The 26,274-nt window shown below is 42.0% G+C and overlaps 3 protein-coding genes across 5 annotated transcripts in view; 1 reads left to right on the top strand and 2 right to left on the bottom strand.

The window, feature by feature from the left end:
• Window positions 1-4,609, bottom strand: part of LOC110985085 (uncharacterized) — a 35,962-nt gene extending 31,353 nt beyond the window's left edge. The window contains exons 1-3 of one of the 2 annotated variants that reach the window (XM_087145090.1): window positions 4,355-4,609; window positions 1,445-1,591; window positions 572-730 (exon numbers count right to left, since the gene is read on the bottom strand). In XM_087145090.1, coding sequence (XP_087001216.1) covers window positions 572-730; window positions 1,445-1,591; window positions 4,355-4,441 — 393 coding nt within the window. In that variant the 5' untranslated portion in view covers window positions 4,442-4,609. The remainder of the gene's footprint in view (window positions 1-571; window positions 731-1,444; window positions 1,592-4,354) is intronic. The other variant, XM_087145089.1, reaches the window with a different exon arrangement.
• Window positions 4,610-4,670: 61 nt separating this feature from the next.
• Window positions 4,671-19,504, top strand: LOC110987883 (cytosol aminopeptidase-like). 2 transcript variants are annotated; one of them, XM_022251017.2, is made up of 12 exons: window positions 4,671-4,813; window positions 6,195-6,316; window positions 6,781-6,835; window positions 8,373-8,547; window positions 9,301-9,406; window positions 10,940-11,101; window positions 11,862-12,017; window positions 13,180-13,393; window positions 15,256-15,361; window positions 15,570-15,762; window positions 16,250-16,380; window positions 17,257-19,504. In XM_022251017.2, the coding sequence occupies exons 1-12, from the start codon at window positions 4,724-4,726 to the stop codon at window positions 17,310-17,312; spliced, it is 1,566 nt and encodes a 521-aa protein (XP_022106709.2). In that variant the 5' UTR covers window positions 4,671-4,723; the 3' UTR covers window positions 17,313-19,504. The 2 variants fall into 2 exon arrangements, with proteins under 2 accessions (XP_022106709.2, XP_087001218.1); XM_087145092.1 differs by having other exon boundaries at window positions 4,691-4,813; window positions 6,189-6,316.
• LOC110987884 (mediator of RNA polymerase II transcription subunit 28-like) lies at window positions 18,557-26,226 on the bottom strand. The gene is made up of 4 exons (XM_022251018.2): window positions 26,071-26,226; window positions 23,598-23,664; window positions 22,308-22,420; window positions 18,557-21,681 (listed from the first exon to the last, which is right to left on the bottom strand). Exons 1-4 carry the CDS (start codon window positions 26,125-26,127, stop codon window positions 21,391-21,393), a joined length of 528 nt encoding a protein of 175 aa, XP_022106710.1. The 5' UTR covers window positions 26,128-26,226; the 3' UTR covers window positions 18,557-21,390.
• Between the last annotated feature and the right edge of the window lie 48 nt (window positions 26,227-26,274).

Raw genomic sequence — 26,274 nt, 5'->3', positions numbered from 1 at the left:
AAGAAAACTGAGGTTTGATGCCTGTGAAAAATCCTATGGACCATGAGCCGTCGCTGTGTGCATACATGTAAGCAACCGCATGCCTCCGCCTTGATGGGTTAACAATGGTTCAGTGTTTCAAATGGGTCAATCTCCAACAACATTCTGACTGGATGATTCTTGAAGAACGGAAGGAAATGACTGTTTTCTCTGAGACTGTGTTCGAGCGTGTTACATGTACTTGATTTAATGGTACGAGTGCATGACCATCAGGTGTACACATGTACATGTATGGCCCACTGGTAAGCGAGAGCATGCTCCATCAGCAAAGGTGACCTTTGACCATTCGCGAGATTTAATGAAAGAGTCATTTGCAGTCAGCCTTCTCGTGCACCCTTAAGCATCAAGGGAGAGTGGGAGGCATATACAAACACAGCTTGGAAAACAGCAGCATCGAAAGTGCAACAATTTCCGATGATGGCCGTTACAGTTATGCACATTTTGCTATCAAGTAAGCTACATGTTCTTCCTAATTATACATTGGCTTTTCTTTTTTTCAAATGGTATGTTAGATCTTGAAGAGCCCATGTACCTTGATGGTTGCCCGTAGTAGGCTCCTTGCAGCCGTCACCATGTTCTCCTTGGCGACATCAGAGTGAGGCTCAGCCTGCAGGCGCTGCACAGCCATGAGCACGTTACGTCCTGTAGACTTCATTCTCTCACAAGCTTTGGGCATTTCAGAACACAGCTCCTACGGGTAGGCAATTGAATTTCAAAACGAAATCGATGAATTATGGATTGTTGTAAGAGCACAGCAGTTCATGGAAAAAGGAGTTTTTCTGAACTTGCCACGGCAAGAGAATCTCTGCAACTTCTTCTGGTTAACCTCGCAAGAAACTTTCTTCACAGTAAACCACTTAAGCATTTATTGGCACTCACATGCTTGATATGTTTCACGTCATAAGTCATTCAGTCATTACGCAGCACAGCTGCACACCGACTCATATGCACTGAACATGTTCAAACTGGAATGACGCCAGCTGCCTTATTCTCAACTGACGTTACCTTTTGGAGAGACCAAACCTTGGCAAGCTCTGGTATTGAAAACAACATACAGGTTATGAGCCACTCAAAACTGTCAATGTTTCAATTTTTTCTCCCAAACTGTGGGTACCTCTAGGAAATCACTAAATCCCACCTTCTGGTTAAGAACCATACACTCGTTGGATTGTATTAAATAGCAAGTTGAAAAAAAAAGACAAGATAAAAAATTGGGTTGGCTGGGTGGGTGAACAAATTGGGATAAAAAAGTAAAGCTTAAAATTGATGAATCTGAGTCGCCATCATCACAAAACATCTGATCATGACAAACCCATTTGGGAGCATACATGTACATGTACATGTACAGTATGTACAACAACATGTACGTTCAAGTGAATGGAATACAACGTGCATCAGTTCATACCTCATCTGTGGTCTGCCCGACGAGATTCTGGCCAACTTGGACCAGGTCCTCAGTGGCTCGCAGCACCTGCTGGGCAAAGGGGACCAGGTTGGGCAGCTTTCCCCCTTCCCCCTCCGCCGACTCATTCAGGATGATCAACTGAGAGACCTGGGAATGGTAAACAACAGTTAGTGTCAAAGGTCAATTACAAGGTAGTACATGTACCATGGAACACAGAACTTATCAAAAGGAGCAAAGGATATTCCCCTGCCCTGCATGGTACATGTGCACATGTGAGTCCTTTGTGCTCAATTAAATAAGTGCCAATGCTTAGTCTGAGGGATAGTGTTACAGAAATAGAAAAACCACAAGTAACCCCCTCTTGGTGGACCACCCAGACATGTCAGAGTACCAGGGTGCTGAACAAAATTTGGAAGGGCAAACAAGATTTTGAACAGTAATACCAGGCAGGGGGGAAATACAGTAATTTTTTTTTTCTTGTTTAGTTTGTTTTGGTCTGTGTATGCACGTAACTTTTTAGTCAACTAAATGTAATACCTGGTTATGTAGTTACCAGTTATTGGCACAACTACATGTAGTTGGAGTCGTTTTAAAAGATTCATACCATAACCTTATTTGAAATACATTTATTTGGGTTCAATCATAGGGCACTGAAACGTTAATAGTCATCTGTACCTGGGGGCATAAGATGTATGTCAGCATAAAACAAAAAGGCACCAAACGACTTTTTAAAATACATGTAGCAATTTTAACAAATCAAAAATATTAACTATTTGAAAGACAAAGGTACATTTTCGATGATTTCAGTAAGAACAAAATTCTCAGACCCTTTATCGCGTAAACATTGTTTGAAATATACTTGAGTAATTCTTTCATTTGCATGTCTTTCCATGAAGTTGAGGAATGATTTCTAACAACCGGACATTTTGAAGAACGACATGTACATGTATACGTGTACATGTAAGGGTCAAAGTGTATTGCTTTTTACTGTAGGCCCAAGTCTGAGTAACAAGGACCTTATAAACTGCTTACATGTATTTTAATTTGTTTAACATTTGAACTATCAAACGACAATGTTCAAATGCTAAAAGATGTGACTAGGGGACACTGCGAATTTGGGGACCCTGTTCCTATAACAGAAGGGAGACCTACATGTACATGTACATTTTAACTTTTGGATTCCCCTCGGTAGATGACTGTTACATCATGCTTAATTGAGAGTTGATGATGTGAAAATAGGGCAGGGTTTTGAGTTTTGAAGGAAATTATGAGGGGAAACTGTTAACACATGACACATGGTGAAATCAAATTTGCATGGCTGATTTATCAGTATTAAGTCACTTTTTCTCACAATATGCAATTTGAAATTTCCCCAAAACAGGGTCAGGGTAGTTCAGACAGTGTTGCCTTTGGCTTTTGGGAGGAATGACCAGTTTAGCACATACATGTACACTGTACATGTATCAAAATGACAAAAACTTGGGGTCCCCAAGTTCACAGTATCCCAGGATTACATGTACTTTACGGATGACTCAATCCTATTCTAGCACGTTTCAAAGCATTTTGAAGATATTCAGAACATTCTAATGGAGAACGCTGGCAGTTAAGGAGGTTAATACATTTGTAAATTTTTCAAATATTTTTTTCTCTTTTGTGTTGAAGTGATCTCGGAGAAGATGTCAAAAGTATCATTTCGATATAAGTTTGCTTTCCATCGAACAAAGAAAAACTGATTTGAAGCAGGAATGTTTGGAGATATTTTAATCTTTTTTTGTACATTGTAATGCAGAGCAAACAGGGATTACTAAGTAGACAAAAATAAGTGTGGATTTTAACTGAAAAGCTCAGACTTCATATTTTTGTAACATCTTTGTTCTCGTTAGTATTACGTACAATTAAGTATTATCTGATTTCTTGTCATGAAAGTACGAGGAGTGTCTACTTTCAAATGTGTCAGTTTTGAACTGCAAGATTTTTATCTAGTCCCATAAACAGGTTTTAGAGACTTTACAATGCGCACCTTTAGTGTGCATGTGGCACACGCCCTGTGTTGGAAAAACAAGACATACTGTACAGATGTCGAAGATGTTGAACCCGGCAAACTACTGACCACCAAAGAATACTGCTAGCATTCGTCTTTCCAATGATTATTATTATTATTAAATTATGATTATTTTATTCAGAAATCAATCAACCAAACAACAAACGTACATTGAGAAAGCTGACGGTTGATTCATTCTGGGATAACCCAAGAAAGCCAATTACATAGGCTTATTTCCATCAGGATCCCGTAAGTACATGTAAAATTACACATATCCAGAACAAACAAAACATGAAAAAACAGTGAATTATCAGCCCATTTACCCATTATTAATTACAATCATTTTCAAAACTCCATATCATTTAAAAATCGGTACAATCAAATACAATAAAAACATTATACTGTCAAAGTCATTTAACCCTCCCCATTTAAAATCCGTCCTATTAATTATAAACACTACATTTCTCTATTAATCGACTTTTTGTGATACATGTAGATGTGACTTTACTTGTTTTTTAAATACAGGAAGACTGGAAATGCTTTTGATGTTAGACAGCAGTGCATTCTAGTCTTTAATAGAGTGTAACAAAAAAAGTATTTGTCCTGGAGTGAGTTGGAACAATGAAGTTAAAAGACTTTGCCTTGTATTATAAGACTGCCCAAAATTGTTATGTAGGCCTATGCAGCTGGATAATTTCCAGATATTTCTGGATGAAAACCTGTCCATGAATGAAAGTTTTTGATCGCGACGCCAGGGACCTTGGAAATTGGAATGTTTCTGTTTGCAGAACCAGACAACCAACTGCAGCTAGGCCTAATTGAAATTAGTATTTAAATTTAGTACATGTATTAACAGTACGTCTGAATACCTGTGCTGCAATTGGAGCTAACACTCTCTCAATTGAGCGTGTTTGAACCATCGACGACAACATATTCCCTGTCTCCATCATGTCCATTCTTCAGCTCGGGGGCTGCATTTTAAACACTGGCGTTTAATCTGACCAAATCCCTGTCAAAGACTGTCACCGCGTCCCTCGAATTCTGCTCGACTGTGATTCTTTTCCAGGTCATAGACCATGCCACTATGGTGTGTCATCGATGAAAAATCGAAGTTAGTCGGGACGACCACACAGACAACATTCAGCCAACCACAAAATTGCTATAGAAACAGGACGCCAAACCAAGCAATTTAAATTCCCAAACAATCGTTTCCCACAATGCATTAGGCCTAACCCAAGATGGCTGCGCCCAGGGCATTTTCCATTTTCCGCCGGATTCCCTGTAATTTTGGTGCTTTGAAAAGAGGATATTGCTCTGAGGTTACAAAGGTGACTCGTTAATATTTTATTGTCTATCTCCCATTTAGAGGTATAGGCCTAATAAGGCCTGAATTAGTTTGAAATGCTCTCGTTGTTGGGCCTTTTCGTTTCATCAATTTCGTGAAAATGTGCCGTAAGTCGTTGCCCCCAAATAATACGTTCACAATTTCGACAACAAAATTACTTTCCGGGTTGGCCAGACATGCCAGACAAATTTCTCTAACTCTCTTACTTAGACTGCCACTTAGCTTTCCAAGATGTGCCAAGTTTTTCCTTTTTTCAAAGTGGCTATTAGGAGCTTAGGTTTCAGAGTTTAGTTTTCAGGAAGACAGGTTTCTGTCTTTTTTCTTGCACATGTTGGATGCATTGGAAACAGGAACCAGACCAGTCTACAACCACTGGATCTCAGACTTTATTTAGGCCATGAGAATGAAGTTTTAGATTTGCATCTGGAACATTTTGGAAAAGCATGTGGCTTTTTTTCATTATTCATTAGGCCTTTTTATTTTTCATGCATACGCATAGTAGTGGCTGTGTGCGGTGCATGACCAGTGCGTTTGCATGTATTGGAGAACACCATAGTACATGTAGGTAGGGCCTAGGCTAGCCCCAGACACTAGACCGTGGGCCAGTCTACCGGACTCCCTCCATATCCTAGTCTGGGGCTTGGCCTAGGTGTGCGTAGGTACCTAGGTATGCACATTTTATACCCCTTAAGTGCTGCATTATGATTTGGGATTTGAAATCTTTTTTGAAAGCCTCTTTGTGAAACTTATGAAATCTTTTGTAAATAATCAATTTTTTTCGGCGGGCTGTTTGGAGCATGCTGGTAGTGGATGCAAATCTAAAACTAGCTCTAGGCCCTATGTATACATCTTCCATTTAATGCCAATTACAGGATGATAATGAGTGGAGAAGACAATGGAGAAATGTTCAGTTTTATTGTACCCTTTAAAAAATCCTCTAGGGGTATAAAACTATCAAAGAGGAAAAGAAAAACTTTTATATAGAGAAAATGTGTTATCTGCTTGAGAAAATAAAGAAAGTGAAGAAGAGAAAAAAGGGAAAAAATCCTAGCATGTGCGCATTTATTCAGCGGCATGTGTACCGCCTGTTCCACCACATTGCCACAATGGTGACAGGAAATTAAAACCTTAAACCAATGATAATTTTGCACTGTCCTAATTATAGAATTTTGAAGTTACGTTACGGTTACCGTAACAATAGCCACTTTGTTTTCTTTTTATTTGCAAACAGAAGAAAATTAACCTTTGACACTGAGAGCTAAAATAGGTCATTGGGCGTGGTGCACATGTTGTTACCTGACTTGTTTTTAGCAGTATGCATTGGTTTTAGTGAACCACATATTGGATATTTGTCCGAGGAACAGAAAGGAGTCATTCTTGGCGTGTACAGCAAAGAAGATGATAAGGAAGAAGGTTTTATCTTCACCAAGGCAGCAGAAGAAGTCAACAGCAGGGTGTCAGGTCGCCTGCAGGAGCTCTTAAACGTGTGAGAACTTTTTCCTTTTTGAAATCGGCTACATGTCTTTCTATGTCTCAATGCAACAAGGTGGAAGAGATGCATCATCCCAGACCTTTTGCATTGTTCAAAAAGTTCATGTACAGGCAATGGCTGCCAGTTCCACTTCACTGTCTGGTCCTGTGTTAGGTGTCAGCTGGGATTCTCAGACCAGCCTGGCATAGTTGACTGGTTAGATCTTTCAGTTTGACAACTGTTTCATACATGTGTTTATATTGAGTAGGCTCTCTTTAATAACTTTATAACAGTAACTTTTCTCTTTAAGGCATATTTACATATGGACATTTCCACAATTTGTCGACACTTTTACGAAGATACATGTACATGTACACATGAAGTACGTCAGTTTGTAAGCCATTTACAAGTAAGATTTATGTTTTCTTTCCAAGCAGTCAGTCGCTCATTTTTTTTTCTGTAACCTGTTTGTTTGACAGAGCTGGGCCAACTATAAAGCCAGGCCAAGCAAAGATCCTCTATGATGTGAATCAAGTGGGTATAATTGAGATATTTGTGACCTGCTCTGTGATAATGAGTCATAAGTCGCCAGAGCCACGCTTTGAGTTTTTATTTGTATTGAAAAGAGCGAATCGAGCTTCCTGTTTTGATGTATCACTCAGTTTGGTATCCCAATGAAAGTGGATAATCCATGGTGAAAACTGCTGTTGGTTCCTATTGATTTACACTGTGCAAAAATACTCGAAAGGACTTTTTACTCCATAGTGGCTCTGCCGACTTGTGACTCATTTTCACAGAGATGGTCACATTTACTTTTTTTAGGTTCCCTGTAAAACATTGCCACATGTAATCCCCAACCTCAGGTTTTTGTGTTAAGGTCAATTGGTACTTGAGATGGCCGTTAAAGTGGAGCAAATTTTACTTCATGAAAAGTACTTTGCTGTGAAGTTCACTTTTAGTTAAAATATGTTCAACCTGTACAGATTTGTAGAATGAATGTTTGATCTGGCATCACAATTTCACATTCGTGTTTGCTTTCAGTATGATTCTAGACTGATCAGCCAAGCCACTGTTTCTTTGCACTAGACTTGCAGGGGTAGATCCATGGAGGCCAGTAGGGGCCATGCCATCCCTCCCCCCTAAAAGAGTCCCCCTCCCATTTTTTTCTTTGGAAAAATAAAGAGACAAAGGCAGATATTTTGGTCTGTCTCATTTCCTTTCCTTCAAGAGGCGTTTAAAAAGCCAGAAAAGATTACTGGGAAAAAAAATTGACCCCCTCCCCCAAAAAATTTAGTTAGGTCTCCTGAAAATGTGGTTCTAGATCCGTCCAGATCTGGACTCATTGCCTTGATGTCATCGATTGTCTTTTGGAAAAATAGAGAGTGTGCCTCTGGGTATTTTAATGCACAGTGTTAGGTTTTTGTATTCATTGAAACAAGTGTCTGGAGTTGTTGTGAAGTAAACAATTAGGTGTGCCCAGATAGCGTACAGTGCTATTTGTACAGAGAAAGTCTCAGGTAGAGACAAAACATCCAAGGGGATTCTCTTCTGAATGATCCATTCGTGATGCAAAATTTGCTGTTATTTGTCTTTTTGGGGGGGAAGAATTTTGTAATAGAACTACTGTTATGTCCTGAGGGAAAAAGATCAAAGATTGCACTGTGAGGATTTTGACTAATATTTCTTGTGGGATACAGGAAAGAAGTTGCAAGTCTGTGACTTGCCGGCATGGCTAGATAATTTTAGGGAAAGAAATCCACATTCGACCGCTACACACCTTTCATTAATATGACATTAAAACTACATGTACCAAAAAGTATAAATCTGATGAAGAGACATTAATTTAAAAGTGACAAAAATAACAAGTTGTCTTTGAAAATACTAAGACTTTATCTTTCATAATCAGGGTTTAATTAAGGCAAATGATATAACAAACTGTTGAAGGGCTTCGCCTTGGATGCCATATGATCCATCCCTCCGAGTAAATAGTGCCATGGTGCCATTCACAGTCATTCACAGTCAGTCAATTAATTTGATGGCAGCGTCGTCTGTTTATTTTCCCTTTTGACAGGATTTCAGCTGCGTGGCAGTTGTGGGTCTGGGCAAGCAGTCGGCAGGGTACAGCCATGTGGAGCAGGTCAACGAGGCCAAGGAGAACATTCGAGCTGCGGTTGCCGCCGGCGCCACTCAGCTCAGGGAGTCGGCCGCCAAGTGCATCAGCGTGGACCCTTGCACTGATGCACAGGGTGAGTGGACGTATGCCTAATCAGCCCTCCCTCAAACTCACTGTCATCTAAGTGTTTGGTTTAGATATAATGTTTTACATAGGTATAGTGGGGTTGTTTTTGTTTTGCGGACCTTCAACAATGTACAATACAGTGAACTCTTGCTTAAAGAACACTGTTAAAACAAATACTGTTATAAACAGCATGTTCTGAGGATTCCATTTTCTTAAATGCCTGTGTTTCCTTCATTTTTCAACTCCTTTATACCAAAGTCCCGGTTATAACAAAGAAATAACGAGAGTTGGCCGCACTTTCAAACACTGTGCACTCAGTGTTGACAGCGCTTTTTGGACAAAAACAATTCACAGACTTATCAGAGGCATCTTACCATGCGACTGCCGAGCTTGCTAGAGTCAACTGCCCAGTTAAGCAGTGTGCACTGCAAGCCGTCATGTTTGTAATTTTTGGTGTCAGGGAGGACCCAATTTGTTACTGTATTTGTTGTCATTTAAATTACATAAAAAGGTTTGCCACTTAGTGGTGTTCCACTTTGTCTTGTCGTTTTGGCTGTAACTGTTGTCAAAGTCAGGATTTTCGGCTAAAAATAATACTGTGTCCCGCGCTGGTCCGTTGTTCAAAATACCAACTGCTGGTGGATTGCACAGAGCATATAAAAGAAACTAACATATTTCAAAGGGTTATTTAGTTTAGGAAGTAAATTTAGGAAGTTATACAGTGAGTAACAAGACTGCAGTGGTTTCTCTTCCTACACAGCTGCTGCAGAGGGAGCTAGCCTGGCTCTGTTCTCCTACGATGAGCTAAAGGACAAAAGCAAGAAGAAACCGCAAGTGGAGCTGGACATACTCGGCGACCCAGAACCGTAGGTTTGAGCCGCAAAGAGTTTGGACATGCAGTCCAGAGGATAAAGTCACCTTAGTCTAATCCACACGGAGGAGTGTTCAGTCTTTGGCATTCAGATGGACTGGGAGACTTGTGCAAAGTTGTCTTGTGTCTGTTCCTTAAAAAGGACTGTACATGCTTTCCCAAAAAGCAAAACTGTTCCAAGTCATTTGGTTCGTCATGCCAGGGTTTATCTCCGTTTTCCTTGGTGTAAAACAACTGAAAATATGTCTACTCCTCCCTGGATGGGATGCCAGGTCGCTTTCCAATTATATCGGTACCCTTTCATGCTCCTGGGTGGATCGAGGCAAGCAAGGGTTAAATGGCTTGCCCAAGGCCACAATTTGTGGCTAGCAGCTAGATTAAAACTCCTGCCTCTCTGGTCAGGAGTCACAAAGCTTTAACCCCGCTCCCAAAGGGGTGCACAAACTGATGAAGATCCCTTGAAAGTTTGCAGCCGGAAGAAAAGTGTAAAATTCATTTTGTGTTTCTCTGACAATATTTCATGAGCAAAACAGTAAGCGGAACGTTGCAAGAATATACATGGGATATGTCCCGGCCGAATAATCTTAGAAATTTTGGTACCATGGAAAGCTAGTGCACGGCATACCTGCTATTAGACCAGTGGCCTGGGTCTGATTCCATGCCCTGGTCATACGTGATTCAAGTTGGCAGTTACCTTTTTGTCCTGCGCCAGGTTTTCCCGGTCCTGTCATTTTCCTCCATCCGCAAGAAAAACACTTACGTGCCTAGTAGGTGCTTTGACATCCCCTCTGCTTGACTGCACTACACATTAACTTTTCTGCTCAGCCTCAGCCCAAGAAGAGTTGGGGGGGAGGGGCGTCAACAGTTTCTGTGAAATTGTCAGAATGCGTTTATTCTGTACCGAGCCAATAGGATTTTTTGTTTTCAGTAATGTCTTACAATGACTTTGGCACCGCTGTTATGAAAAATGGAGGCACCGTCATGAAATGTCAACACGTCCCAAACAGATGTCCCAGAAATGTTAACTTTTGCTCATTCACGTGCTCAATGCACGTGGGCTGACATGTACGCAGGCATAAACTGTAAATGACCATACCCCCCCCCCAAAAAAACATGTTAGACAGAGTTGAAAGTTCGTAGATGTTTTCAGAATGATAACTCTTCACATGCAGGGGTGAGATTTCTTGGCTTTTTAGCTGATCTCAGCTTTTTTTGTTTTGGATTTCAGCTGTTTTTTCCCACTGGCTGTGTACAAAAATACAGGAGATGTTCACAGTTCAGCTTCTTTATGTTTTTTTCAGCTGTTTTCAGCTATTTTTATCATTGGTCGATCTCACCCCTGCACATGCTTGTCATGTTTCAAAAAGATCAGGCTCAGATCAGCCAAGAAATCTGCCATGCCAGTGAGATGGCCCCCAAAATCCTGGCTCTCTGAGGGTAAAGGCTACAAGACGGAATAATTCCACCTTCCTCCCCCCCGACATCTGTATCTTTCAAAACACTGTCTCCATAACCTTGTGATCCTCAGGTCTGCCAAGGACCAGTGGGCCAGGGGCTTGACCTTGGCCGATAGCCAGAACTTTGCCCGGACACTGATGGAGATGCCAGCCAACCGGCTGACGCCCAGGCGCTTTGCCGAGATCACAGGCGAACAGCTGCGGATCACCAAAACCATCGTCACCAGAGCACAGTATGTGGGCGTTAACACAAAGCCAGAGTGATATCTTAATGATGTGTGCGCACGTCAAGATTTGACGGTTTCAACTTTTGCAGTAGACATTCACACGCATGCAAGTATAACAAAATATGAAGTACAAATTAAAATGCTGTTGACTTCTCCATGTTTTATAGTTATTATGCCCTAACTAATGCACAGTTTTAGCACTATCTCCTCATGGAATACCTAGATAAACATTATTTGCAGATTTATTCATCGTTTTCCCAGCAGCATTGCATGCGATTGCGGTACCACCTGTGTTTATTCAAGCGTTATTACTCGTCTTGATTAAGCATGCACACTTGGAATACTCATCCGGCTTACATGCTCAAATATCGATACAGCTATTGAAAGGTTTTTCGTAAGAATAGTTTGATCGTTTTGGTACCTGCTGCTACATCTGACTCGGACCAGCCAGCCGACCCTGGCAAGCTTGGTGGTTGAAGACGTCTGCACCAGTTAGTAGGAGGTCGTGGGTTCGAGTCCCACCCGAGTAAGCTTGTGAAAATTTTCATAAGCTCTTGGACAAGCACTGAGCATACAGTGTTGATGAATATATGTCAGTCTATGAGCAAAACCTGTAATTAAAAACAGTTTCATAGGTCATTTCATGGTATGGGTTGGAGAAGAACGTTGTATGCCAGGCATGCAATCAACTGACTTACCTCACAGACTGGCCGAATAAGAGATAAGTCTTACCAGTAATGGACACATGTATTTTTGTTCCACCCAGTACCCAGCAGTGGGCTCTGGAACAGGGCATGGGCGCCTTCCTTAGTGTTGCCAAGGGCTCGGATCAGCCTCCGATCTTCCTGGAGATGACCTACAATGGAGCAGACCCAGAGGTCAAGCCACTTCTCCTGATCGGCAAAGGGGTGACCTTTGATAGGTACGGTGTCTTTTTTTATATTGCCATGGTGGTTTGACTTGAACCCCTACTGCCACTGACCTCAAGCCGTAGGCTGTGGGTGAATCGCTCATTAAAATTCAGCTATGTTTGGAATTAGCACATCTGTGAGTCTGTAGTCATTTTTAGTATTGTTATTATTAATTAGTTTTGGTAATGACACCAAGGATTCCTCAAAAGTGATCTAGGCACTGTAGCTTGCAAGCCTGAAGAAACCTGTAGAGAGGAGAAAGTGAGAAGCAGTTACAGTTTTAGAGGTGGGAGGAAAACCCTAGAGGCATATTCTTGGTAAAACCCACGCAATCAGGCAGGGACTGAAAACCCAATCCTCATGTGGACTGAGCCATTAATCGAACCCGGACCGTAGACGTAGAAGGCAAGGACAGAAACACTACGCCAACCTGACTCATGGGTTAGAAAAAAAATTGGAGTGTGTTCAGCTAATCAGTTATTCATTTATTCAAGCATATCAACCATGCATTTGAGACTTTCTCTTTTTAAGAGGTCCAGTGGGAAACACACATGATAATACACTCTGAAGGGATTGCTGTGGAAAATGGAAGGCCTTGGAGTTAAGGTTTTCCTTATGAATTTATGGAACACGGTAGTTTTATATTTATTTTTTTCTTACTTCTTTTACAGACACACTGCATTGTCAGAAACCCATCATTTACAACAAAATGGGGAACAAAATATCTCAATTTAAAGTTTGCTGGGTTCTGAAACCTGTAATTTTTAAAGAATTGATTTTGCCGGATAAACAAACATACACCTAAGTATCGATTGTTCTCAGCTTATACAGTGAGTACATCTACTATGAACGCTTTCCTGTCAAAGCGCCCACAACTTCAAGTGTCACTCCCTAAATTCATGTCATTTGCAATAAACCAAAAATTCTCGTTTACTCACATGCCTGACATTTTGAGACAGCATCATACTTTGCAAATTCAGCAGGAAAGTTGGAATCAGCCAGGAATTAGGCAAGTTATTTAGTACTTCATGCTCAACTGTGCATTGTTACATGTGATATATGGGCCCCATGTTATGTTGCATCTCACTGGAATGAAACGCAACAGACCTTGTTCAAAACTTTCAAAGACGATTCAAGCGCTGAAGTGCATTTATTTCTCCCCCGTACAAACAGCGGCGGCATATCCATCAAGCCAGCCCAAAACATGGAGGCCATGCGAGCCGACATGGGCGGAGCGGCTGTGGTTGCCGGTGCACTGGACGCCATAGCAAAGTTGCGGCTGGCCATCAATGTGGTCGCCATAACACCACTGTGTGAGAACCTCTTGAACGGATCGGCCAACAAGCCGGGGGACGTCGTCAAGGCGATGAATGGCAAGACGATACAGGCAAGTATCCGCACACGTGATGTGTAAAATCAAGTTCATGATCTGGTAACTTAGGATTAGGAGGGAGAGAGAGAAGCCAGTCCCCACCCAATCACCCCTTCACCCCCCCCAAAAAAAAAGAGAACAAGAATAGCAGTGAAAAATGCTCTCAACAGCAAAAGCAAGAATGAAATTGATTTAAGCACCTTAAATTGCTTCCAAGTTATCCTACTTGTTACTCTTTAACCCTCCTATGCTGAAGTCACTCTTTGGGTCATTTGGTAAACACCTCAAAGAAGCACAGCTGTGTTGTGTTGTGCACTGCACCAACAGACCCTCACAGGAATATCAGATTACACTTTTGTGCTGCCCAAGAACTGTGCTTCACTGTTTCAAGTGCATAATTGTGCAGTAAACCAAATGCAGTGAAGAGGACTGCACAAAAGACCCTGGGTCATTTTGTGCTGACAGCCTACTGTGTACACACTGAACCTGTGCATGTTTGAGTTCCATATAGAAACTACATGCTCACCAGTGACTGTGGGCATTTGTGCACATTTGTGCTGTAAAACCATAGGAGGGTTAAAAGGCAGGTGTTTGTACATATTCAGATGAAAATTGGTGATGAGTCCCATGCACCATACATTATATGCATGCAAACCAGAGCATGCGTGCTTTGTGTCTCTGTGACCTACACACGTGCTAGTATGCTGAACGATATTGCCTGCTTTGCTTACAAGAAGTTGGTGATGGTTGCAGAAAGCCACAGTTAAGACGGGTGTGACTTCCCATCAGAAATCTGATTCTTTCTGCTCCACTCACAAGTTTCCCCTTTGAGATACATGTAGGTTGCGGAACTGTTGCATGAAGTGGCATCTTGCATGCGCGTGAGTCTGCACACCCACGTGCTGCCCAAGTCCCTCTGACCCGGGTCATCCTTACTGAGCAAAAAAAACCCTTGGTTTATACGCCAAGCCCATGTCTTTTTAACTTGCAAACCATGCTTTTATGACCACCCTTTGCCCCAAAACAGCAATTTCCAACAGTACTGGATGCATCATGTGCATCACAAACGGACAAATAGAAGTTAGTGTCCTCACAGTGCAATTTTTGACAGCAAAAACTGGCGGAAGGTTTTTCGACAGCTGGTTTGCTGTAACTCCTCAGCATTGTCTCTCATTGTGAGACATTTATCATTCACCACTGACACTGAAGGAGGAACACCCAGCGGTGCAGCCAAGGTTATGGCCCATCAGGAGATAACTGGGGGAGGAGCTGAATGATGCTGTGGGGGGTTGGGGCCAATGAAAGCAATAATCCAAGGTCACCTAAATGATATTAGGGTAATTCCAGAAATTTGGGGTCCATTTTTTCGTGGCCCTGTCACATCTGACATATGATTTTATAAGTTCAGAACACAATTTTCTTATTTCCAAGAGTGATGAGTTAATGCAAATTACCTGCTAAAGAAACGATAATAGTTTGAAATCAATTCTGGTGATATTTCCATGTCAAAAGGTCAGATGTAACAGGGACATGAAAATGTTACACTTTTGTACCCGTAAATTTCTGGAATTACCGGTACCTATTACTAATATGTGCTTCTTAATCTACTAGTTTCTCGTGTCAATGCTGATCCATGTCAGATTTAATACAAACAAATCAAAGCAATTTTAATAAAGCAATGAACTAACAAGTTAATATGCCAGCTACACAGGTACATTAATGTACATTGCCTGCATTGGGGCATTTGCTATTTTGTCTTCTGTTTGCCACATTTCCCGAGGGGGCGACTGAGGGGGCAACAGTGTTTGATGAAGGCACCCCCCTCCCCCGGCTACGCCGCTAGATACACCTGTGATGGATTTTTTTTTTCTTCACAGATCGATAACACTGATGCTGAGGGGCGTCTCCTTCTGGCTGATGCCCTGTGCTACGCCTGCAGGGAGTTTGAGCCCAGGGCTGTGATTGACATAGCAACACTCACAGGTGAGAAGTCAATTAGTAAGCTCAGCAAATCTGTTCTTTTTACTTCATCCTACCAGACTAGGTTGCAACCCCCCCACCAATGCTCGAAACAGGGAATTGCCAGAATAGTCAGGGACAGATGTAAGTTACTTGGATGCCCTTTGATTTATTCCCAAGCTTTTTGTGATCATCAGCTTGAGAAAAGATCTTCATTTGTCTTGCCTCTCAGGAGCGGTGGATGTAGCCTTGGGTTCAGCCGCTACGGGTACCTTTTCTACCTCAGAGACCCTGTGGTCAGACCTTCATCAGGCCGGTGTGGAGACCGGCGACAGGCTCTGGCGCATGCCCCTCTTCCAGCACTACTCCAGTCAGATGACTGAGAGCCACCTGGCAGATGTCAACAACATTGGCAAGCATGCAAGGTCAGTTCAGTCGACATGTTCAATACAAAATTTGAATAACAAAACTTTTGAGTTCAAGGCCTTTGAAAGACTCCTGCACAATCAGCAGGAATCTTCAACTTTTTTCTGTTTCCTCAGCCTGGCAAATAGAGCATTAAAATCAATCCAGAGAGATCCATTTCCTCTTTCTAAGGCAAACTAAAAACAAAACGACCTCGAAAATTGGCTTAGACTCACTGTGTTGGTGCTGAATATAACATTGCCGATACAGAGGCAGATTTGGACTCCCCATCACTGGCAGCAGAAGAGGGAGGGTTGATATCGATGGCGTTAAAAACCACCCAAACTCTCCACCAATAGGGAATGAGTATTAACTAGCATGGGCATACATGAATGTGCTGTAAGGAGTTGTTAAGTACAGTGCGAAGAGCAGCCTCCAGACAGATTGGACCCACACAGTCACGACACAATTACTACAAGGTTTGAAACAGCATCATGTCTCCCACAGGTCGGGGGGATCCTGTACCGCAGCCGCATTCCTGAAAGAGTTTGTTACGGTTCCGGAGTGGGCCCACCTGGACATTGCTGGAGTCATGGAAAACAAGGACGAGATTCCTTACCTCGGCAAAGGCATGACAGGTAGGAACTCCTGACCAGTGCGGTTGCAGGTTGAGAACGAGCAAAGAAAAATTGGCCGTTGCCTCAGAATGGAAAGGTTACAGTTTGGCCGCGCTGTGCCTCAAATTGGGGACTGAACTTGAACATCATTTGCTTGTTTTATCCTCAAAATGGTTCCGACCAGCACTCAATGAGTAATGACACACTGACTAATCGAAAAACTGTCAAAGCAGAGCTGGACAGCTCACTTGGTAGAACACCGATGCAACGCTCTGAAGGTCTGAGATTCAAACCCCTGTGCATTGAAGTTTTTTGTTCAACCCCATGTTTCTCCTAAATTTTTTCCAGAATACCTCTACAAGGGGTCTTTCGTACTTTAGGCTTTGCATGTTCATTTTGGAGAGTGAAACTGGCAGATATTTGATTTTGTGAACAGTGAGCCGGGTCGGTATTCCATTCATTTGGTAATATCAATACACGCGTGTGCACGGCATGCCTTCTAGATGTATAAATTCCAACATCTGTGTTACGGTCATACGCTGGCTTCCATGTGTGCTTCATTCTCGACTGACCTTGCCTTTTTGAACGCACTGAACTGGCTTATTTTCAGTGTACTTGTACAAGTAATAAGCCAATTGGGTATTTTAAAAAAACAAATGAAGGTCATTCAGAAACAAAATAACTGAAGTCATACCAGCTGGTTTTTGTTTTCCATCATACTGACAGATCCGACCTTATGCAGATATATTGTTTTCAAGTGATCGACGACGCACTGCATCTTATGCATGTGCCGTCGGAATAGCGAACTGGCTCATTCTTTTGCTCGTGGCTTTCCAACACCTGTTTTTGTTTTATTTAAATTGTTGTTTTTCCGTCCCCTTCAATTATGTCTTGCAGGCCGTCCCATGAGGACGTTGGTTGAGTTTGTGGCGAAGATGGCCGGCCAGTCTTAAACGTGCCAACGGAATGTCCAAGAAGAGAATGCTGAATCCGTGTGATCACAGAATGCACATAGTGCATAAAACCAACATAATTGCTTTGAATTGTGTAAATATGCCATGCAGAATTTTTTCTTTTCACTGAGGCAAAGCCAGAAGCTAAAGGAATGTAGAAAGTTCCATACACGTGGATCACCAAAGGCAGCCATGTTTTCCGTTCCACAAGTGAAAGCAAAAGCAATCAGTGTCATGGGCGTCACCAGAATTTTATCTGGAGAGGGGGGAGGTGTAGAACCCATTTTTTCCAGGGGAAAATTCAGTAGTAAATCAGCTATGAACTGCCAAACCATTTACAGTGGGCAGGGGTGGGGTGGGCATTGTTGAGGGTTCTGATTGGAAATTGCTGATTTCATCCTCTTTCAATTTTTTTTCTTTTTTTTTCTCTCCCCCCACCCTTTTGTTTTCGGGGGGACACACCCCCTTGCGATGTACATGTACATGGTCAGTGTTTGTGTTTTGAAAGCCTCATCCAGAACTCCTATGGTTAAAGAGACATCCGTTGCATGATTCTAAATCATATTTAAACGGTTTCCTCTTTTAATTTATAATTCACTGAAAAATCCATTCACACTTCTTGATGAAATGTCTGCACCGAACCTGGAACATCAAGTCATTGGCGAACAAAGTTTGCACAGTTGCACAATGTGCTTGCATGCATGCATAAGTTGGAACCAGTGGTCACTGTCAAGAAGATTATTTTGGTCACTGTCAAGAACATTATTTTGACCTTGAAGCAGCTTGCAGCAAATTGCAAACTCCATGTGACATTCAGCCAGTGAGGAAAACAAAATCCACATGTATGCATGAGGTATTTAAGGAAACATTTGTGCACGCACAGATTAAGCAACTCTATGAAGTATTCAGTCGATTTGCATTGATAGATACCGTAACATTGACCTGACATTTAGCACCGACAATTTGTCAAAATTTGTCTATACTCATCCCACCCATCACATTGCCACTTGAGTGGGCATATAACTGTGTTGTAGTCATGACCACCACAATACCATACACAAGACAAGTGGTAGGTCAATGGGGGAAAAATGACAAAGGAATGCTTTTGTTGCAGTTCATTTGGATAGCTTGTGGTGGTCAGTGGTGGTCTTGTGAAGGTCTTAAGTGGTCTAGACTACAACACTGGCATATACGAAACCTCAGTGTGAAGTCAGAAACTTTGTCGATTGATTTCATAAAGCTAGTTTAAATTATCACCACACCCAGTGGTGCAAATGTTAGTTTATTCCAATTTCTTTTTTCAGTACAATCATAATTGACAGGCAGACATTACGAACTGCTCCTTTTAGACTGTGTGCTTGAACATAGATTGTAGCAAGGTGCACCAATTTTATTCCCCGAACAATGCAGCTGTAATGTGGTCTAAACTAAAAAAAATAGGAAACTTCGGGTCAGTTTGCGTGATCAAACATTTTGTGTACACCATCAGGAACTAAGACACAGAGGTCAGTGAATAGCTCTTTGTTCTCTGGTATAGTAAGCTGTCCTACAATATGAAAGTTTAATATAATATGAAAAACAGAAAATACAATGCCTTATCCTATGAGAGATATGTATATGTGTAGTAAAAACATCACTGTTTGTGCAAGTGGTACTTCAAACATATTTACAAAAATTAGCCATCATTTTATGGGACAGTTGGCCATAACGATGATTAGGTAAAGCGCTTACCAAGTGGATAAAAAGATCTTATCAAGTTTTTCAGTATTCACTTAATTTTCATCTTATCTGTTAAAAGGTTGAAGATCAATGTTGTCTGTTGTGCCAACATTATATATCATGCCTAAAAATATATCTAGATATATACATTTAAATTTCACATCAAATTCCCTCATTTGTCTGTTCAAAAACAAACTGAAAGCAATCAAGCAATCAGAAATCACCAAGAGGGCCAAGTATCTGAGAAAATGATAAGATGTAATATGCACAGAAATGAGAAAAATAGATCTTGAATGTAGTCAGATAAAATGGTTACCGCATTTGGTAAGTTCCCCATTTTAGTTCGTCATTCCATGCGTTCTTTGGATTCTCATCTTACGTTCACTTTCATAGATTCCTTATTTTGTTTTTACCAATTGATAACGTGAAATAAACATGTACCGCTAATCATGATATTGAGAGAAAACTTTAAATTTCACTTCAGTTCTTATTTTGTCTACTGCCCTGTCCAAAGAAATGACAGTTACAATTCAATTTCACATTGGATGCCTGAGTTTTCCCAGTGTGCGAGTTTTCAGTTGTTTTATAAGCCCATAGCAGGAGAGGACGCTATTTTCTTGGCAACAGAGGCTCCCGTGGTCGGAACTGAACTTCGCTGGCTCACGAATGACTAAGAAATGCACGTCACGATCACATCACTACCAATAAACTGAACACCTCAACCAGCGTGGTTCTTTTCAACCGACGAGGGGGTGCTTTTGCTAGAGGCGGATACCATAATGCAGCTCGGACAAACCGCACGTCACGCCAGTTCTGCAAATGCTTATTCGCACAAAAATGAGCTTGTTCAAATTTTGCAACAGCACATGCCTAAAATGAAAGGCATCCAACGTCATTCAGGAACGGCAAGATGCTCACGCGTGAGAATGCCTTATCAGCACAGCCATGAGCCAACTTCAATATGGTACATGCGTTTTTCTCGAATGGCGTTGCTTTTTGAAAATACAGCACTGGCTCGTTAAAGAGACTTATGCAAGCCATTTCATAAATTTGAGACTTTGCTGGAGATGAATATACATTATTTTCTAGCCAATTAACTGTGGATCATTTGGAAATAAGACATTGGTAACTGATATACATGGAAGATGGTCAACAGGCAAAAAATCTGGTTCTACTAGGCAATGGGTTGAAGAGCTGACATATGTCACAAAACCAGTTACATTTTACTCAACTTTAGTTAAAATAAAAATAATTAATTATAAGTTGAACTGAAAAACCTGATTTTAAATGGTTTAATGTCAAACCGATGTACAAGTTTACATTGAGTGTTTAATGAATACCAATGAAAAGTGGCAACTGTAACTCTCATTGCAGACAAAATATCAGCTCACAAAATGAAGTTACATGTCACTTCAAATGGAAAATTTAACAAAACTAAACTGTGGCATGAAACGGCCACTACAATTGGGGGCTAGTTCATGTATTTTGTGCAAAGTGGCAAACCTGAACCCAGCCAAAAGAAAGTGCACTAGACCAGCGACTGACTCACCAGGACTGGACTTGTTCCAGTGGGCATCTGGAACCGTGGACAAGCTCAGTGGTCGATGTACAGACATGCACGTCACTAAAGTAGAAATCCACTAATCGTGATGCGATTCCCTATGGAGTGCCCAGGAGCAACTTCCGGTTGACATAGGGATTATTCCACAGCGAGCTGGCTCCTAAAACTGGGAGTCTGTCTATCATAAAGCTTTGTACAATAGCAAGATACCAAGGCAACTGTCTATTGCGAAGATGCACTATACACAGCATGAATGCTAACCCTTGCACTGGTGCAAGAACTGTATGCCACGTGCAACTTCAACGCTTTCAACGCTCTGAGGCTTACCACAGCGTAAAAGTTGCTACAGTGAAGGGCCGTGCGAAGCGGTTCAGTTTAAGTTCAGCATACAGTCACCTCGCCAGACATGTGAAATATGGGTTTGGTTCTGCCTTCAATGTGACGCTGAATGATAGAGCACAATAACATCCCACATTGGGTTGGGGTCCCTTATTGAAAAACCGAGTGCAAATCCTATGGGAACTCTGAAAAAAGTCAAGACATAGGAGGCCAACTGGACATCTGATGACGGAAGGTACCCACACTTGCATGCGCATGTACAAAGGGAATGGAAATTTTCATGGCTCAACCCGTCACCTGCTGCCATGGGCATACACTGCTGGAACGTGTTACCATGCTCTACATGAAATGGTCACAGAAACACAAACACTCTGGCATGAACAGGTTCTCGCTCCATTTCAAAGTTCAACTTGGCAGCGCAGGGGGGACGAAGGCATCACCGGCGATGGGGACGTCATATCACCTACGATCGAAGCTCCCTCCGATGCTGGACGCAGCTTGCTCCAGGTGGGCCAGGGGTCCGCTGAGCGGTACCGGCGGCTGGTGGGGAGGGAATGCCACGCCCCGGGGCCCCATCTGCCGGGGCGACTGCTGCACTGCCTGCTGCTGCTGTTGTTGCTGCTGCTGGGCCGAGGGCGGAACGCTGCCGTCCGACTGCTGCAGCATGGCCAGCCACTTCTGGATGTTGACCTGCTGCTGTTGGAGGAGTGCCTCCTTGCGTTGGAGCTCTTGCTTCAGCTCTTCGATCTCCTGGGGGAAGGGAATAACACACAAGGTGGTTACGCAAGCAATCTGCAACACCGAAAAGCCTTACTGTGACAAAACGTTGCCCCTTTCCCCCCCACCTTTTCCAATTCCTCTCCCTGAATGGGTACTTTGTCCTCCCTGTGGGATGTGTGGCCCAGTGGTTAGGGTTTGTACATGTGCGTCACAGGATCAGGATTATCAATCTGTGGTAACCTCGGGCAAATTGCCTTTCTCCATCCAGGGGCACTGACAGATACCTCTGAGGGCAGAGATGGGAGCTGTTTGTGCCTGAAGGAGCAGCATCGAGTTGTACAACCCCTGAGTGCTGAGGTGGCTTTCGGAACGTTTATGAGCACCCTGAGCAGGGGTAATAATTTGCCTTGAAGGGCCCTTTGAGCACCAGTGTAGGGCTGTGCCGAATATTCGATCGATTGTCTTTGTTTGTTCAACAATCTGCCGGTCGGTATGACCGAATATTCGGGTATTCGATCAAATTGAAGGTCGAATATTCAAATAGTGAATTATTGGAACTGACTCGGCCCTACACCAGTGCTGGTTGACACGAGCAAGTTCATAAAGACATACGATTAAAAACTACACTACTCTTCTACCAGCATCCCTGCACACACCTCTACGACAGGCAGTTCAGGCCTGGTGACAGACAGCATCTGCTGCCTCTGCAGGAAGTAGCTCTCCAGCTCCTTGGCTACGTCCAAGAATCGCTGGATTCCATGCTCTACGGCTGTTGAGGAAATTAGACAGAAAGTGCTGACACCTGCCTTGTGCTCAAAATCACGAGCATCTACATGTAATTAATAGGGCAATGTGACAGATAAAACAACCTTTTAAGTACAAACAAAAGATTGAAAGAGGGTGACTTTTATGGTGTCAGTAGTACGCTCTGAATAACACTTCATCTTCGTGTTCCGAAAAAACAGAAATCACTGAGACTAGTTGACCATTTTACTGAGTAAGCCATTTTGGATATTCTTCACATCCGTGTTCTGCATTTTTAACTGCTGAATGGGCCGCTATCAGTCTATTTTAGGAATTTGGTGGATTTTTTTTCATGAAACACTCCAGTATGTTTTTCCAGACATTTCTAATAGAAATTCATTTTATTCCTTCAATGATACCCTCAAGTTATAAAAAAGAAAACCAAAAATGACAGTTAACTTCACTTCAATTTCACTAAGGCTGACTGAAGAATAAGATTCATTCTACCCACAAGCATTGGTAAAGACAGGGCCTCCATTTTCAATGAAAGTCAGCAGTGTACATTTTAGTGGTTAAATATGGGGCATGATCGCTCGATCTCTTTGCGCTGCACGTCAGTCGATCCACTTCCCTGTTTTCTGAGAAACTTTCAACTGTGACTTGGAAAGGAAAGCTGGCTGGTGGAATTATCCATGGATTTGTGCAGCACGACGGACCATTACGTAGAGATCGAGAAACGCAACAGATCAACCGACCATACCCAAGAGCGGTACACTGAGAGTATAACAGGACAATTCCACGTGAAAGTGGAAACTTGGTCAAGCTGTTACTGCAATCAATATTAATCATAATTCAACAACGACAGGAAGTTTTACAAAACAAAGAACTAGACTTCAAGGTAATGGTACTACAATATGAGAACTCATCAATATTTTTGATAATGATAATAATAATAACAATAAGGGTATTTATAGAGCGCCTTTAATGTGGATCAAAGCGCTGTACATCAAAGGAAAAAAGACAAACAACAAAAAGGCAAAGGATTAATGAAAAGGCTGACTGACAAGGAAAGTCTTATTTCCCTTGTTTTTTATCAAAACCTCTTATTTATGAACTACCTACATGTTAATGTATTACAACGAGCTTGGCGACAGCGTGACCAAATTTCCACTTTGTATGGAAGTGCCAAAATGCCATCTTACTTGTTCTAGTTTCTTGGGAATCGACGACATTGAGGTGGTCTTGGGCAATCAAGGTCGAGAAGCATCCCTATTTCAGAAGTAATCAAAATAAATACAAGTACATGTAATACATGGAAAATTTTGAATCAGCATTGAGCTCCATTCCTCATGTTCCTGTATTAATTAAAGAAACCGAAAATGTTCTTTTCATTCTGTATTTGCATGTAAACTGTGTGATGTACATGTTATTATACTTGTATGTATGGGGTAGCAAGCAAAACTGTTGAAGGTGTATGCTGAAATTCTCTGAGATTAACTTCGGAGAAAGAGGGAACTTTGGGATAAATAATAACAGCAGCTTGAACACAATACCCAGTGGGATCACAAATGCTGTGAGATACTGCTTTGGTAGACCGTCACTGATTGGTTGATGACAAGTTTGATTTCAAGAGCCAATCCTGGAATTATCCAGAGTTTCATTTACTGTGGGAGTAAGCTTGGCATGTAACTATGTTGACAGCTTGACAGCGGTGCACGTTCCAGTCTTCAGTCTGTGTTGCTAAGAGAAAATATGGAAAGAATGTCGCACTGTTCTCCCAAACTGCTGTTCACAGTTCAAGGAAACTAGGCCAACATACTGGTATACGGTGCTGAATTACATGGAGGAGAACAGTTGTGTGAGGTGGCACATGTACATGTAATTTTGTCATGAGAAAATCTGGTTTTAAGAATAAAAAAGACTGGGATTCCCTCTTCTCACAAATACGCATGCACTTGTACAGTACCTGGAAAGAAGATCCATATTATACGGACGACACTTGACGCCCCATGCCAAAACAAACATGTATGAGCAAGTCGGGGACCAATCCACAATCTAGCGATGATGCCAAACTATGCACGTCGCTCGATTGTGCAATGATGATGTAAGTTTTTAACTTTTTTTTCACGGTTCACAGATGACATCGATTGATCAAATTTACAGGAAACATGATCCCCAGATGTACATGAGACTTTCCTTTTTCGGTCGAATCTTGCACTGGAGGTGTTGAATTCAGTGGGTAGGCGAGTCCAATTCTGCTGATGGAAATGTTTACGCGTAAAAAATAAAACATTGCCAAAGTTTACTTTATGCATGAAAATGTTGCCATTAAAGATCTCCATCGATTCATCATGGCAAAGTTTATGTTTACGGTGGCAATTTTCCAAAATAGCAATTGGAAATAATTCTGCCATACATGTAGACTCCAGCGGTAACAGCAACAGTGGCCATGTTGGCTGCCGGCATTTCAAATCTCGTTATTTTCCCAACTCTTGTGGGAAAATTACATCATTATCACGTGACCTGATAAGAGAGATGTCATTGCTGCTTGAAAAAGCAGAAACTACATGAACACACACGAACGTGCTAGATTGTGGTTTGGTGCCCGACCTAATGAGACTTGTCTGAAAAAAAGAGTGTTTTCTAAGAACTCTAAGGCTTCAGAATTTTCTAAGCTAAATTTCACTTTTCATGACATGTCATCACTTTTTGATGGCTGTGAAGCCTATAACTTATTTTATAACATTTTAACCCTCGGGGGCAGCCACGCCAAAAAACAAAGGGTATTGTCACCACATGGAGATTCTCATCACCGGTCAGTTTCCGGTCATGCATGAACCAGTACAACCTGCAGGACTGTTTTATGGTAGCTACCTACGTGTGTAATACATCCCCAAGGTCCCCTGACTACATTCCATTATGCTGCTGTGGAAGTACAAGTGATACCAGGTCACAACCCAAACAGCAGCGACCAGTCAGCACATGTCTGTAAGTTAAGAAATCCAGTTCCTGATAGCAACCATATGGGCTCCTCGGGGTGACTGAGCTTTCAAGAATTTTAACCAGGCAGTGGTTGGGGTCTAGCCAATGGGAGTTTACAGGCTTGTGGCGTATGCCTGGGGAGAGGATTACAAAAACTCTCTGCCAAGTTGACCTATTGAGAAAAAAAGTTACGGCCATATTTGGTGATATCTGTTGATTTCCATCACCGCGCTGTTGACCCCAGGGTATTGGTAATAACATGATTAACACTAACCCCCTAGAGTGTATGTAAAATCGTATTGAAATTGGAGGATTTGGGACAGTTAGGGTTAAGGGAAAATTTGTGTTGTGCGTACATGTATATGGACATGATGGAACTCTTTCCCAAATACACTGCAACTTATTCAGGATCATCCAACCATCTTTTTTCTTCACCTATCCTATGGCATGCCATGCACGCAGTGATTTTCCCCTAGTCTAGCCCATGCCTAGCCCGTCTAATCAGTTTTCATATTATTATGCACACAACAACATAACAACTTCACAACCAGAAAAAAATGTTTGTTTCTGAAACATCTGGCAATGGCACTGTCTGTGCATGTGTGGGTCTGGATCTGGCAAGTGGCATTGTCCGGCTGGGGCAGTCTGGCAGAAAATAGTCCATTTAAACACAGTTATTAGAAATCTAATTACCTGAAAGGCAGATTCCAATTCGTCTACCAAGTTCTTTTCATTACTTGACGTAGCCATTGCTGGGAAACTTCAGAAAATTGGGACTAGGCCTACCCCGAAATCAACGCACGATGTCCTTTTTACATGTTTAGCGCAATGATCAACTGTTGGTGGCGCTCTAATGCTCGCGAGCTGGGCTCGTGGATTTTATGTGTGGTACCCCTT

The sequence above is a fragment of the Acanthaster planci genome, linkage group LG13 (genome assembly GCF_054643075.1).
Source record: "Acanthaster planci isolate LZ-2023a linkage group LG13, COTS_SCS, whole genome shotgun sequence".
In the NCBI taxonomy this organism is placed as follows: Eukaryota; Metazoa; Echinodermata; class Asteroidea; order Valvatida; family Acanthasteridae; genus Acanthaster; species Acanthaster planci.
The sequence above is the reverse complement of the archived record's forward strand: the minus strand, read 5'-3'. Positions and strand labels throughout refer to the sequence as shown.

Bases quoted from the DNA above. Each gene is read 5' to 3' on its own strand.
- LOC110987884 (XM_022251018.2), bottom strand. From the start codon at position 26,127: ATGGCTACGTCAAGTAATGAAAAGAACTTGGTAGACGAATTGGAATCT. The intron at 22,421-23,597 runs GTAAGATGGCAT...TTTCCTCAACAG, and splicing joins TTCCCAAGAAACTAGAACAA to CCGTAGAGCATGGAATCCAG. The intron at 21,682-22,307 runs GTGTGTGCAGGG...CCCTTCCCCCAG, and splicing joins CTGAACTGCCTGTCGTAGAG to GAGATCGAAGAGCTGAAGCA.
- LOC110987883 (XM_087145092.1), top strand. From the start codon at position 4,724: ATGGCTGCGCCCAGGGCATTTTCCATTTTCCGCCGGATTCCCTGTAAT. The intron at 8,548-9,300 runs GTGAGTGGACGT...CTTCCTACACAG, and splicing joins CCCTTGCACTGATGCACAGG to CTGCTGCAGAGGGAGCTAGC. The intron at 16,381-17,256 runs GTAGGAACTCCT...TATGTCTTGCAG, and splicing joins CCTCGGCAAAGGCATGACAG to GCCGTCCCATGAGGACGTTG.